This window comes from Lingula anatina, chromosome 3 (assembly GCF_051362555.1).
Source record: "Lingula anatina isolate TDL-2025a chromosome 3, LinAna3.0, whole genome shotgun sequence".
Lineage (NCBI taxonomy): Eukaryota > Metazoa > Brachiopoda > Lingulata > Lingulida > Lingulidae > Lingula > Lingula anatina.
Genome location: NC_141769.1, coordinates 31,625,801 through 31,641,455, shown reverse-complemented (window position 1 = coordinate 31,641,455; position 15,655 = coordinate 31,625,801). Strand labels below are relative to the sequence as shown.

At 37.0% G+C, this 15,655-nt stretch overlaps 3 protein-coding genes and 1 long non-coding RNA gene across 5 annotated transcripts; 3 read left to right on the top strand and 1 right to left on the bottom strand.

The window, feature by feature from the left end:
• The first annotated feature begins 771 nt into the window (after positions 1-771).
• Positions 772-5,298, top strand: LOC106165849 (uncharacterized). The gene is made up of 4 exons (XM_013544213.2): positions 772-907; positions 2,222-2,297; positions 2,537-2,713; positions 3,017-5,298. Exons 1-4 carry the CDS (start codon positions 883-885, stop codon positions 3,060-3,062), a joined length of 324 nt encoding a protein of 107 aa, XP_013399667.1. The 5' UTR covers positions 772-882; the 3' UTR covers positions 3,063-5,298.
• Positions 5,040-9,277, bottom strand: LOC147763236 (uncharacterized). 2 transcript variants are annotated; one of them, XR_015333537.1, is made up of 4 exons: positions 8,870-9,277; positions 7,014-7,199; positions 6,562-6,687; positions 5,040-6,081 (listed from the first exon to the last, which is right to left on the bottom strand). It is a non-coding gene; the product is annotated as an uncharacterized LOC147763236 (long non-coding RNA). The 2 variants fall into 2 exon arrangements; XR_015333536.1 differs by lacking the exon at positions 8,870-9,277 and adding an exon at positions 7,499-7,770.
• Positions 9,278-10,146: 869 nt separating this feature from the next.
• Positions 10,147-11,846, top strand: LOC106165823 (collagen triple helix repeat-containing protein 1). Its single transcript, XM_013544179.2, has 4 exons — positions 10,147-10,481; positions 10,744-10,820; positions 11,169-11,385; positions 11,608-11,846. The coding sequence occupies exons 1-4, from the start codon at positions 10,448-10,450 to the stop codon at positions 11,838-11,840; spliced, it is 561 nt and encodes a 186-aa protein (XP_013399633.2). The 5' UTR covers positions 10,147-10,447; the 3' UTR covers positions 11,841-11,846.
• A 1,692-nt stretch (positions 11,847-13,538) lies between these two features.
• On the top strand, positions 13,539-14,964 carry LOC106165821 (collagen triple helix repeat-containing protein 1-like). Its single transcript, XM_013544176.2, has 4 exons — positions 13,539-13,832; positions 14,072-14,148; positions 14,332-14,542; positions 14,716-14,964. The coding sequence occupies exons 1-4, from the start codon at positions 13,619-13,621 to the stop codon at positions 14,865-14,867; spliced, it is 654 nt and encodes a 217-aa protein (XP_013399630.2). The 5' UTR covers positions 13,539-13,618; the 3' UTR covers positions 14,868-14,964.
• Positions 14,965-15,655: the final 691 nt, after the last annotated feature.

Sequence of the window (15,655 nt, the reverse complement as noted above, 5' to 3'; positions counted from 1 at the left end):
TATGATTACGAGTTCATAGTATACCTAGAGATCGTTTTGTCTTTTCCTTATAGGTTTTTGTTTTTCTGTTGTAAAATTTCCTTAGTGGCGTAAACCACTTTCCGGGTGTCATTATAGTCTATAAGTTGTTTTCTTCCAAGGAGAATCGACGTTATACTATCAAAAGTTGTACTTTTCACGCACATACATTTGTACGAGCAGAAAAAAATAAAAAATAATAAATAAATAACAGATATCGCCTTTATACAGATGTGTTCATTCATTTCGAACAAAAATTATAATAAAGAATATGAACACGTTTAGTTTTCAAAAAAATTGACGGAGTTGGTGATTTAGAAGTGCCGTTAATCAAATAATAATTAAATCCACACGTGCATTTTTGCCTGTGAACAATTTATTTTATTCAGAAGAATGGAATCCGCATTTTATGCTGACGAATTCCCGCAAGTCAGCGCAAGTTTTGATTAATGGAATTGTATTTATTGGCAATATCATTTCAGAATTCTTGGCTGCCTGAACTTAGATAATTTGTAAGCCTTTTGATTGCCCCAATCCTAATTTGGATTAAAAACCAAATAGTTGAGATTGAGAAGAAAATTTTACTGAAAAAGTTCAGTGCTCTTAATTGCATCCTTTAAAATTTTTAATCTTAGAAAATTTAAGAAAGACTTATGTCACGTTCACTAGCTTCATGTTGTTGATTCTGTTGAGACTGAACCTTCCTTAAATGATGACGATAGGTTTATAAAGACCTCACTGTTGACTCATCTCTATCCGTGTATTATTAATAGACATACTACAGCGTACCTGCACAACCGCACTTAACGTTAAGGTGACACAGGTGAGGTCAAATGAAGGTCGGCAGGTGAACAAACAAGCAAGATGGCGACATCGACTCAGACGACAGGTAAGACAGAGACAAACATGTCGTATTTTGACCCTCACAGTAGATCTGTTTAGATGGATGAACGTGTTAAGTGAGGGCTTTACTGTTATCGATTTATATGTTATCTTCATCTGCCCCCAGACGGCGCAGCTTACACTCATGCAGTAAACGCCGTTATATAAATACGATATCAGTAGATCACTTAATTATTACGTGTAAGACGGTAGGCTGTTCTACGAACGTTCACAATGTCCTTTTACAATGAAAGCTATACTGCCTTTTTGATACACACAGAGAGCGTTACTTAGTACATGTGATAAGCAGTTTATGTAGTATACCGGTAGTATTTAAGTATTCGATAGACGACATGGCTACTACATTTCTAGCACCGTGTAGTATTATTCTGGAGTCCATCACGCCGTTCACATGTGGATGAGAGACCTGGCGACGGGATTATATCTGAGGCCCACTCTTTCTCAAATACATGTATGAGATAACTGTATCTGAAAATCTGATTTCTCTCTCATTTTATCTCGGTTCCATGGCATGTATCAGAACTGTTGATGTAAAACATTCCTGTTCATCAATTATGCATAAATGTGCGCCAAGCTGCTTGTATTGTGCGTGGTGTGTTATAGTATATACTCGACAGTTTACTTACGCTGATGTATTATTATACCAGCGCACTACATGTTATGATCTATCCAATGAATTAATAGTACTTGTAGTAATCTTGCGAACTGTGGCCCCTTTGACAACGAATAAACCGGCCGTGAAATAGCATATTGTGCATCTAAGTGTCCTATTTGGCACATGTGTTCAGAAACGCCCTTACACGACAGTGGAAATAATTCGAATTCCTGAGGACTCTTCCTCAATCGATCTGACGTCATGGGGTTGTAGACGTCCTGTGTATGCTGCGGTTTTAATACAAAGTTAAATATATTCATAGACCACTTGTGATTGTCATTTGTCATCCCTTTTAAAAGGACTTTAAAATGAATTCAGACCCGTACACGGCTAGGTGGTTGTGCGGGATAGAGGCGTACTTCGTGTTAAAATGTAGTTAGATCTTGCTATAAAATATAATCAGAGAGTACTTATACATTTATATGTATAAATACATGTAGAACCTGTTGAAATTTCTTTAAACAAACGTTATTATCCATTACAACTAAATGAATTACTTAATGCAACTTAATGGATTTGTCTCCAAAGTATAATATAAGAAGTGTTGACTCATTAACTCTTGTAACATCTGTGTGGCGTTCAATACAAAAATGAAGGTCACAACGCGCTTTTTAAAACTGTATTTCTATCTTCCTTCAACTTCAGCTCAAATGTGGTGCGAACCTGGGTACTGTAAGAACAGAGGAACATGTACGGTCGTGAACGCAGCATTTAAGTGCACGTGAGTAAATTTTGTTTTAGAATTACAATTGTACCACCGTAAATGAGGTAAATGAAGGCCAGACTAACTGAAATTGAAATTATTCTAAAACATTTTTCTGCAGATTGGTTTCATGGTTCCTCGTGTGTGTTTCTCTTACCTTTGATTATTTGCCTCAATTTTCTTGTTGTATTCTTATTGTACATGTATTATATTATATTATATTATATTATATTATATTATATTATATTATATTGAAGATGCCCTGACGGCTATATAGGAGACCAGTGTCAAGATCAAGATCATCACACCATCATCGTAGTCGTGTGTGTGGTGGTGGTTGTCCTACTTCTTATAGGGGCTGTGGTTTTCTCTATATGGTGGTGCAAGAAACAGGCCAAGAAGCCGCCTCCTCCAGACCACGACAGAGATCATGTGTAAGTAATACCCCAATAAATTCCATACACATATTGTCGAGGGGTGGGTGATGGTGGAGTAGGGGAAGGGGCTGGGAAAATTTGACTACGACCACAGCGTTCTGATTCAGCAAAATGTGGCCGGATAAATCTTGGTGTTTATTTGGTATTAAAACCTGTTTTATGCAAGATGTTTTGTGACGAAAGTGACATACAGTTACAGTCTCTCTCTCTCTCTCTCTCTCTCTCTCTCTCTCTCTCTCTCTTTCTCGTTTTTGATATACATTACGGACATATAAGCTTTTTGTTCTCTTTGTCTTCCAGAGGCCCACCGGAAACGATGGAGATGGAAGCTAAAGGCTATATATAGTAGCTTACTATGAAGTGGATTTTTATCTCGGCTTCAAAGAGACAACAAAAATTGCATTTGCGAGCAGTGATCAGCTTCGTGTTGGATGCCTCAGTGATTGTTCCCATTTCTCATTCGTATCTCAACTAACACACCTCTGTTTGACATCATGTTCGCTGTTCCCAGGTGTTAAAATGTTACCCTTTAAAAAAGAGAAAGGGAAAAAAAGCTGGATACCGTCGTCTTTGGTATACAAGGTCATTTTTCTAAGAGCTGCAAGATTTTGAAAGGGATTGTGCATAACGTGACCAGACATGAATACTAGCAGTGGTTTAATCAGTCAGCACTATAGACAACATACATGATGGAGACCAGTAGTTTTCAATAATGCATATGTTGGTATCAACCTAGATTCAGCGTTTAACACTGCCTACAGTTTTACTACGTTTTACTGCGTTCACCATTTACGGTGAACAATCATCGACTCCAACAATTTGGTTCACAATTTTAGTGATAAGGATAATACGGAGGAGGCTTTGAGACTCCAGGCATTGCAAACAAATAAAATTAACAGAAGTCCCTGGTCCGCTCGAGATTGAGTTAGATAATGTTGCAAGCCTGAAATGCATTTGCAAAGTATTCCAATATGAATGTCTCTCCATTTTTGTCATTTTTCCACACCATGGCTGTGATATCTGTTGAAATAATAGTTAATTGTTGAACTGGTAGTTTAGATATTGTTAAATAAGAGAAATAGGTAGTATAGGTGAGGTCGTGGTAAAGGATAGGCCCTAAATCCGCCATTTCATAGGCCAGGAAGATAGCGTTACTATAGGAAAATTAAGAAATTCGACACACTGATGAAATACAGGATAGACTGCAACACAGTGTTATCTGTGGCAACTGTAACATCATACACAGTCCTTTATAAACTCACATTTCATTCAGCGTTCATTGTTTCACATACAAATTTAACTGATGGCTCTGTTTATTTAACCACTACCTTCATCTGCCATCTTAACTTGATGCTCATTCCCATATTTCATAAGTGGCATAATTCAAGGCAAAGACGAAGCTACAGAATATGTAGTGTACCCGGCTTAGGCATGTCTTTAAATGTTCTATATATTAAATATAAGTATTACTTAATTGTTATCACATATACGTTTGGGTTTATTGTATACAAACATTGTTTTTCCTCAATTTTTAAATTTATGACTATTATACATCATGGGTTTTAAGTGCACTGGCGATGGTATTATTTAAACAATTGGTTGTTTTCATCATTTGTTGGTCTCATTTTTTCAAGTCATTGGTTGTTCTCAGTTATGTGAGGTAGGACAAGAAATCGTCTTTTAAAAAGTGTACATTTTTGTTAATATACCTCTTTTTTTTAGGTAAATTTGATCATGATAAAAATTACTCCTTTACAATGGAGGGGGGGGGGGCTCAGATAAGGATAGGGCCAGTGGGGGAATAGTTGTTAATCACCCTCTTTTTAGGAGAAAATATCGTTTTATTTTATGTAATGTTGGTGCTAGATGTACAAAAATGCTTGAGTTTTGGCTCTGGATGTTATAAGATATATTTTGGCAATGAGAGGTGCAGGTTCTGCTCACAAGTTTTTTTAAAGCCAATTCAACTTTTTTGACTGTAATTACGTTATGTAGATGCAGTATGCCATTACATCGCATGATTTAAGTCACTCTCAGCAATAACACGTAAGTTTTAATGGTGTCATGTATATTCTGCAATCGCCAGTCAAGGGACCAAATACCATTATATAGGCTACTAATAGAGAACGATCTCACCAAATATCGTTATTTTACTTATGCGTATTTTATTACATTTTAATTGTGATATAATACAACTGACCAGATCTCTTTTTGCATGGATAATATATTTTATTTGTGCATGAATTAAGAGGAGTCTCTGGGGCTAGTTACCTGTCAAAAATTTTGGTTTTTTAAAGATACAACAGAATTATATAGTTGTTAGTCGAAAATGTCATTTTATTGACATTTGTACTTTGATTAATACACATATACGAATCTAAAATACAGACAGATAAATATAAATCTGTGAATGATAATTATGTATGGTAAACCAATTACAGTTTAAGATAAAATTAAAGCTTTAGCAAAGATGGAGGGGGAAAAGGCCCATGATGAACGCTCTGAACAAAATAACAAAGGCGTTTCCATTTTCATTTCTCTATACCATTTTATTTATATAAATAAATCTATATCCTAATAAAGGTATGCCTTTTCAAGTTCTTCAAATCCCCGAAAAATTGCACATGAAAAATATATGAATGTACTAGGTCTAATGTCTTTATCGATCTATTTTAGACATTAAACTCAAAGGCAGTTCAATAAAGAACATTCAAAACAAAAGCATATCAACATTCCCGTACGGTTGTGATAAATATACTTGTTTCTGGAAAGTATAGAAACGTGCAAATTTAAAAATAGGAACCGGAATCTCTTTCATGGGGGACTCTCTGTTACGTCACACCGTCCAAAAAGTCGGTTGTTTCCTGACCCTACTGTTTTCTGTACGGTCAGCTTGTCACTCGTGAATCTGATTCACAGAAAAAAAATATGCCGCACAACATCCCCGTCATATCATATACCAAATCGAACCCTCCTGAAATGATATTTACGTAGACATTTTCGTCTGGACCGAATGAAATCCAAATAATCCTGTAATGATACAAGGTTTCTGGGATCACAGCCCTCTTCAAATCTTCCTTTTCTGGAGTTCCGAGCAAAACGACGATCGCGCATGCGCGTATATTTCAGATTTGAGTGTTCATCTTTTCCTTTTTGGATGCTTCTCTGTACTCGGTAAAAGCCAAGACCGTGATCGTATATCGTTAGAAGTGGGTATGAACCTCTTGTTGTTGCAGGTTTCATTTTCGAAGATAATTTCATTCGATATGAAGGAGTTTCAGGGATCTTCTGGGTTGACATTCTGATAGCGGTGGCCTTTGGCAGATTTCTTGGCATTTGTTGTTCTGTCGTCACTGAAACGTCTTCTGTAGAAAAAAAAACAATCTGGATTCTGAATGTTATTGAAACCATCAACACAAATCAAAATTCATTTTATAAACACATTTTAAACTTTATCATTAAAGGTTAAAAACGGTTTTGGGCAAGGCGGCTTTCTTACAGAGAAGTGTACCACCATGTACACCCACTGGACAATAGAAGTGTCTAGAAGTGTCACCCCTACTGAACCAATACTTTGGGGGAGATATAAATGACTGTGGAATGATATGCTCCTGGTATCATTTTATTAACATCAAATTTCACCAAAAAAAAAAAAACAACAACACAAAATGTAGACCAGGTATTATAACTACTCAAAATCTGCCTACTTTGATTATTGATTACTTGATTATTTGATTACTCTGATTCAGGGGGTGACACTTTTCTATTGCCCATTGTGTGTATTTAATAAACATAGTACAGTGCCAGGGTATGGTCCAAATGATGCACTACCAACTGGTACCTACCTAGTGGCACGGGTGGAAAAGTCCCTTTAAGTGTTGCACTTTCCACTTTTCCCAAACCAACCAAAAGAAATGCCCCAAATACAAAAGATCTCGTACAAAAGCTGATGGATCCGTACTCGCCCATATCTGAAAAGGAAGGAGGCATTTTTGAAAACAAAACGGCGCTTATGTAAATGCATCAAAGAAGTCGCCCATTATAAGTGAATACCTATGGGGACACACGTAACGTCCATCATCATCTTTTACAAGAAAGTTAGTGATTTTTTTACTTGTTCTTATTGAAATTTATCGTTTTAATATTATTTTTATGAATATGATAAAAGTTGGTTTCTTTACAGTAATTAATACAGCAACTTTACAAACAACGTTATAACATCCCGTCATTGTCTTGCAATATCTTCCTGCAGTAATAGCAAAACAGGTACTCTGAGCACAACGTCCTGCTTACTTACCGTTTTAACTGGTATCTATGGCTTCTTTCCTTAATCTCCCTTGTTCTGGGAACACCTCTCCCGCCGCGTCGGTTTTTATTAGGACCGTTCGCACCCCCGCCCCCACAACATCACCACAGCAGACGCCGAATACGGTCATCCTTGACAAATCTTGCCTCCTCCTCTCCAACAGAGCTAACATCTCACCTGCAACAAATGGGTATGCATGCAATCTATTTTCCGAGTTACGCATAGATAAATAAAGTACTGGATAAATAAATAAACTGATAGAGTAATAGATACATTGTAAATTTTAACAAAGCAATATGTTTGAAATACTGAAATATTTTTCAAACTACTTCAACTGAGTAATAACTAATGAGAAGGCCTCCATACACATTTGCTTTGTAAACTACGTAAAACAGCGAAGTTTTGGTGAAGCATCTAAAATCTCGAAAAATACGCGACCGCGATTTTGTGATACCAGAGAATTCCAATACATTTACCAGACATCAAAGAAAATGTATTGGGGTTCCTGCGCTAGTATCGCTTGAACCACAATTCGGAGAAGATACCGCCCTGTACCGGGTACGTGCTCGTATGCGCGAGAATACGCCTGTTTAAATTATGTAGAAAACGCCTTGACAGCTGGCTCTGGGTTTTGGGTATGATATAAGACATAACGACCAGTTTACACCTTGTCTGACACTTCCTAGGCCAAGATACTTTAAGGAAGCTGCGTGTGCATCTTTCAGTTCTCCATAAGTTACGAAAGTGAAACGTAAACACACACGTCACATTAAATGTTTATTCTTGAGGTGTTGGTCAACTTACTGTTGTTGAGCAAAACAATCTAAGGCGATTAAAACAAAAACATATATATATATATATAGAGAGAGAGAGAGAGAGAGAGAGAGCGAGTTGATTTTTTCATCTGCAGTATTTATATATAGAAAAAAGAAAACAGCTGAAATTTTGTCCCAAGGTCCTTCAGCCCTAGCATGTTTACAACACATTCATTTCAGAGAATCTAGAGAATTATTTATCATTATGAAGAAATTTAATCACATCCGTTATCGTTTGCCTACACATTTTGACTGCAATTTCACCAATGTGATGCGGTTTCGATAAGGCTTTAATGAAATCACTAGATATGAATCGCCAAATGAAACACAGTGGTGCTAAAATGCAAAAAAAGGAAACAAGAAAAAAAAAGGGAAACAAGACAGTGTTGACACGTTGATTATTAAAGGAGACCGTGTATGGGAGGTAATTAACGAAAACAACATATTCTTTGAAATTACCACTTGTAGAAGATGCAGGTAAAATAAAATGTTTAACGTGACACCTCTCCTCGAAGGTATTACATTATTCAGAGGAGAGGTAGGATAGAAAGACTTAACTTTTTGCCAAGATGTGAGTAGTGCATGTTCCATCTACGGTATATACAACAAACATTATCTTACACGTGCCAGTATGAGTAAAAATATATAGATTTGGCAGAAAATTAAGGAGGATTTCTTGTTTATACCAAGTCCCCCCTTAATTGGTTGTTATCAGTAACAGACATTCAAAGATGTTCACTTTCAGTAATCCACAAGATATTGAAATGTTGTGTTTGTTAAAAAAAAAAGACAATTACATGGCGTAGAACCCCAGAAGACGCGTGACACATTTTGACCGATAAACACTTCATCATGATGTGACATGGGCATTTATGATGTCCTTTATGGTTCGCGCATCAGATATTACTCAAATTTTTTTATGCAGAGTTCTCCACAAAACAGTGAAAAGCCACGCTTATTTTGTGCGCAGAAATTCTCTGTGTGTGTGTGTGTGTGTGTGTGTGTGTGTGTACAACACGACTACGTACTTACCACCTCGTACTCTAAGGACTCCAGTACATCCATCATTGGCGAATGCATCATTGCTGCGGGATCAAAGGTCCCAGCCCCACCACTTAGCCCGGTAATGAGAAAACCCGTCCATACCCACTGGTAGTTTTGATATCTGATCATTAACACGCATAAATGAAAATAAATATCGCCTCACCTGGCCACTGTGAGCAGGCTAATAGATCAGCCATATTGTGTGTGTAAAGGTAGAGTAAGTGCAGGACCCTGGACCGACATATGCGGTATGGTGGGAGGGAGCACCTGTTACCAGTATCTCAGGAAATCCTTCCCCTTACCATTTTCCCAGCTGTGGGAACTGTTTTGAAGACGTGGTCTATGATATACAAGATTTCCACCAAAAGATTTCTTTTCCATGGAGTGTCGGGCAACTTGCGCCATGGCGTGAGATATAGGCCTACCAGTGAGGAGGTTGTGAGAGTGAGAATGGAAGAGTGAACGAGAGAGCCAGGCTGTTAGTTTATTTTGCAGTCACTCACATAATAATAATAATAATAATAATAATAATAATAATAATAATAATAATAATAATAGTCATCATCATCTCAGCGCCGGATAAAGGGGGGTCAGGGGGTCCTTCGATTTCTGAAAAAAAATCACACCAATGGTCCCCTCTTGAAATTAAAAATTAATAGCTGAATCATAGTTCTATACAGTACCAAATGGCACCCTTTCGCCCGCTAAAATACAAAATATTTCGGGGCCCTGCAGCTAAGGAGAGGGTGGAGGATCGCTTTCGCATCTGCGGACTCCCCCCTCCCCTCTTCAAATAATCCTGAATCCACCCTTCAATCTATTCAGTTTTTAAAAAACATAAGCAAGGTGTGAAACCAATTTATGTCACACACCACTGAAAAATAACGACACACGTATGCTTATAGATTGCAACGAGAAATATAAAGACCCAAATTTTATACTTTCGAGGGATTTTTATTGTTTTTATTCAGCACAAAGATAGATGCATTACTGAATAGTTAGATGCAGGAAAACCCTCATTCTTGGGTGATAATGAAGGGTTACAATATCCTTAACTTCGTCAGGAACTTTCTCTTGTCAGTTAACATGTTGATGTCTTATTTCGTGAAGCGTGCTATGGGGACATACATGTAGCCTCATACTTCAGTTGAATGTTTTGATAACTAACATTGTTGACTCTGTCATCGTTTTACGTCATTTAGCGTCCAGTTTCATGTGGATCAACGACTGATTTTGCTTCATGACACCTGAACTCCTTTCTAAACTAAAATCCGGGTTTCCAGTTTACTGTTGTTCACCTATAAAACAGACAAAGCAAGTAAGTAAAACTATTTACTCGAGAACATAAACTGTGCTACATTGTGATTTTCTCCTGGGAAAGACACGATGAGATTACAGAAAAATAACATATTGTTTCTTGTTTCGCTCACGTTGGCAATGTCCGTTTGCACGTGTAACACTACGGCCGCGTGCAATGCCTTGGAAACCCTGGTCTGCAGCAATCAACAACAACTTCTGGCTCAGCTTCAGAGCTCTGTTCTACAGCTTTAGTCAACTGTGGTTCAGATGCAGGCTGGAAAAGAGCGGGGACCTTCACAAGGTATTTATTTGTATGGAAAGGAAGTCGCCACTGGGACCAACGGTCATTTTCCCTGAAACAAACGTGTAAAAGTCTTCCGTCATTGGCAGCACCTCAACATCATATATTTCAATAAATCAATCTTCTTTTGATTTGACTGAAAAAAAAAAAAAAATATATATATATATATATATATATATATATATATATATATATATATATATATATATTGGCATATGAATATCTTATTACCTTATGAAACTTAATGTATAATATAAAATAGGGAGCCATATTGTCCAGTGCACATGGAACCATAGCAGTATGGGGACCGCTAAAACCTTATCATCGGGACTTGTTAAGGTACGAATCATAGTTAAATATTTCAATATTACAGTGCGCTGTGTAGAAAAAAGTTTCAAAAATTTTATCTTAGATAGGCGGTGAATCTGTTCTAAGAATTGCAAGGGTAACAGTTGAGCTTACACTGACACTGATTATGTTCTGCTTTTAGTAATAATATGTTGTCACTTGCGTACTTTCTGTATTTAGATGGTTTCTGACGAAGACTGAATTTCGCCAAATTTACTTGTTGCAAAACTGACACTGTACTGATAACCGTTTCTGTGACATATGCCACCAGTACTTATTTTAGTAATATAATTTTGTCAATTGCCTAATTGTTGTACTTAACTTGTTCTCTTCTTTCAGTCGTGTCATATTACAAATAAAAGCTCGAAGACAGCACTGAGAGTGAAATGGTCAGGTGATTTGAGATTGTTTCATACGTCCTCCATTGGGTACGCCGCCTGCAAACGCTGGTATTTCACCTTCAATGGCGCCGAATGCACCTCACCAGACGCCATAGATATCGTTATACACACAAGACTCGGGGAGCCAACTGAGAACTTCCATAAAACGACGTCAGGTGGGGCATGGTCTCACATATAATTTTACATGTAATTGGTAAATCACAAGAGTGATTTTATAAAATTTTGAAGGATGATTTGCTGTAATCTGAATTTATACACTGTTACCATATAACATTAATCCATGCAGTCACGTACCGAGATCACTGCAGATTTTCAGCGCTGGAATCGTTGTTTACCATCTGCTTGAAAAAGCTTTTATTTTGTTTTGCGTGTTCCAGTTGAAGGCCTCTGCTTCAATGTTCCCGCTGGTGGGCTTCAACATCGGGAAATGCAAAGTTGGGAACTATCCACAGGGCAACGTCCTCACTGGCTATTTTGGCGTGTCCCGTATCATCGTAGAGGAGGTGACAGTGATCTGATGTCAAAAGATATCCAACTGATGACTGACACATCTTTATGTGATTTGTGTATTCTTGCAGTCACCCTGCAAATGCTTACAATAAAGAATTGAATAGTGTCTTATCTCTTCGTGTGAATTGCAGCGCTAGACCGAAATTTTTTTAAAATCACATTAGCTCATTGACCGTCATTTCTCTTCGAATTCTTATGATGAAAAAATATTAATGATAATAATCCATTCCTAAAACCTAGCTACACAAACTTTGTGCTGTTTCCAAATATCATTCCTGTAATCAGACAAGATTTAAAATTCTGTAGCTCGTTTCCCTGGAGAGCCTATGGTGCTCTTTGTCTTACCTATAAATAGTATACTTTCTTTGTCTTACCTTTATAAATAGTATACTTTCGAAATTCGATAATCATACCCGATAAAGGTCAGACAAAGGGACTCTATATTGATAAGTGTGAGCACATTTTGTTGGAGATAATATGCACCAACGTCCTTGGTCTCGCTACATCAAACCAAACGTACGTCATTCTAACATACAAGGATGCCGTTATTATTTCGTTTTTTCGTCTGTATTTTTTATCTGGCTCGTTTTTGTTCTATTTGTCTCCACTGCATTAATATATAGTTAATTAACTTTCCGTGTTGTTGGCACAGGTTGCACTTTCTGATTTCAAATTTTCCATTCGACAAAAATAATTCATTCTTTCTATCATCAAAACCTTTAGTTCGACATACCATTTTCTGATTTCCGAAATAAATAATAACTAGCTTGACTTTTTAACATTTTTCGTAACTATTTCCTTTACTTCTCATTATCAGAAAATCTCATTTGGCACTTAGTAATTCCTTTTATACATAATGCATTTTATGATGCAGACTTTCTACCTGAAACTTGTCAAAATTTTTCCAATAAATTTTGTAATAGCTTATTAGTAAAAATGCAACCCATTGGACAACGTTTTACATTTGATAAAATTGGGGTCGTGAAATAAAGAACATAAAACTACAATTTAAAAGTTAGAAGACAACAATTAATCTTAATAAACACAGCTGCACACGGAAAAGAATTCAGTAATTGAAATTTTAAAAAGAATCAGTCATTGATCATAAAAACGTGCACATGGGGTAAAATGCAACGGAACGTAAATCAGCTTCTCCTACATGTATGACATATTAAAGATAAATGATATGATTGCTTCAGTTGTACGATAAAGCATAAAATGAGTTCTTGAATCACGTACGATATATCAGTCACGTTGTGTTAGTAAAGGTAGTTCTGGTGTAAAACCCTGGACCGACGTATGCAATATAGTGGGAGGGACACCTGTTACCAGTATCTCAGACAGCATGGAAATCATTCCCCTTGCCATTTTCCCATCTGTGGGAATAGTTATGAAGACCTGGTCTATGATATAAAAGATTTGCACCAAAAGATTTCTTTTCCTGGGGTTTTTGACGCCCAGGGAATGTCGGGCAACTTGGCGCAATGTTGTGAGATATAAAAGAGTGGAGATTGTGAGTGAGAGAATGAAAACAGTGAACGAAAGAGAAAGTCGAATGAGATTGTGAGTTAATTTGGCAGTCACTCCTATAATAATAATAATAATAATAATAATAATAATAATAATCTATTTTGTGATAACAGATGATGTTGACTCTGTCATCGTTTTACGTGACTTAGCGTCCACTGCCACGTAGATCATCGACTGATTCATCCAGAATGTAGACACGTGAGACACTTTTTGAACCAAAATCCGGGTTTCAAGCTAATTACTAATCACCTATAAAACTGACAGCAATCGAATAAAGCAATTTGGTCGAGCGCGTAAACTGTGCTACATTGGAATTTTCTCCTGGAAAAACACGATAAGAATTCAGTGATGGGAATCCAGAGAAATACCATCTTGTTTCTTGTTTCGTTCGCGTTGACAATGTCCGTTTGCACGTGTGACACTACGGCCGCGTGCAATGCCTTGGAAACCCTTGTCTGCTCCAATCAACAACAACTTCTGGCACAGCTTCAGAGCTCTGTTCTACAGCTTCAGTCAACTGTGGTTCAGATGCAGGCTGGAAAAGAGCGAGGAGCTTCACAAGGTATGTATTTGTATGGAAGGGAATTTGCCACTGGAACAATTGGCCCTTTTCTCTGGAACAATTTTTTCAATTAACGCCAAAAAGTTTTCAGTCGTTGGCAGAAACTGAACCTTATCTTTCAATCTGACAAGGCTGAGATCATACATTTTAAATATTTTGACATTTGAATAAGACAATACATGTTGATTTTTTTTTAAAAAGATTTACTTTCTGAAAAATTTTTGTTTAATTCAATATAGGCAGCCATATTGTCCAGTGCACATGGAACCATAGCAGTATGGGGGCCGCTAAATCCTTATCATCGGGACTTGTTAAGGTACGAACCACAGCTTAATATTTCAATATAACATATAAAAAATCAGAAATGAATTCTATCATAAATGAGCAGTCAACCTCTTCTAAGAATTGTACTTACACTGACACTGATTATGTTCTGCTTTAAGTAATATCATTCTGTCATTTGCGTAATTTCTTTGCCTACATTGTTCTCTGCTTTCAGTCGTGTTACATTACAAAGAAAAGCTCGAAGTCTGCATTGAGGGTGAAATGGTCAGGTGATTTGAGACTGTTTCAGTCTTCCAGTGGGTATGCCTGCAAACGCTGGTATTTCACCTTCAATGGCGCCGAATGCACCTCTCCAGACGCCATAGATATTGTGGTACACACTAAACTCGGAGAGCCCACTGAGAACTTCCATAAAACGACGTCAGGTGGGGCGTAATTTTATACGCTTTTTATACATCAGTTGGCAAATACAAAGAGTTTTTTCTGTAATAATTTGCTTATACATAAATATCATACACATTGGCTCCAGTTTTCTAAACACCCCATTACAGAAAATAAGAATTGGGCATGTTGCATCCCAACTGCTTTTGTGTTCCAGTTGAAGGCCTCTGCTTCAATGTTCCCGCCGGTGAGCTAACAGTTGGCTTCAACATCGGAAAATGCAAAGTTGGGAACTATCCAGAGGGCAACGCCCTCACTGGCTATTTTGGCGTATCCCGTATCATCGTAGAGGAGGTGACAGTGATTTGATGTCAAAGATATCCAACTGATGACTGACACATCTTTACCTGATTTGTGTACTCTTGCAGTCAACTTGCAAATGCTTTCAATAAAGAATTGAATGCTAGGGCGTCGTTTTTTTCTCTTCGTGTGAATTGCAACTGTAGACAAAAATGTTTTAAAAATCACATTAGCTCAATTACCGGCATTTCTCATCGAATCATTATGGTGAAAAAGCATAAAATAATGATAATCCATTCCTAAAACTGCGCCACACGAACGCTGCAATTAAGATTTAATATTCTGTGGCTCTTTTCCTGAAGAGCGTATGATGCGTTTTTTATTACCTCTCTATCCTACATAAACATTAAAATTTAGAAACGTGTCAACAATTACCAACATGGGTCATACAATTACAGGCAGACGGACCCTATATTTATACTAATCAGTACATTTTGTTGGAGATAATAAGCACCAACGGCCTTGGTCTAACTACATCAAACCAAACGCCAATCTAATATACAAGGATGTCGTTATTATTTCATTATTAATTTTTGATTATTATTTCATTATTTATCGTTCATCTTTTTTTATCCTGCTCATATTGTTCTATCTATCACCACTGCAGTAGTGTAAGCTTATTAACTTTCTGTTTTATTGGCACGGATTGCATTTTTTGATTTCCGCTTTCCATTTGCCAAAAATAATATCTTTATTTCCATTATCAAATCACCCCATTCAATGTTACCTTTTTTTACGAAATAAATAATAACTAGCTTGATTTATGTCCGTTTCATATTTTTCTAACCTAATTCCTT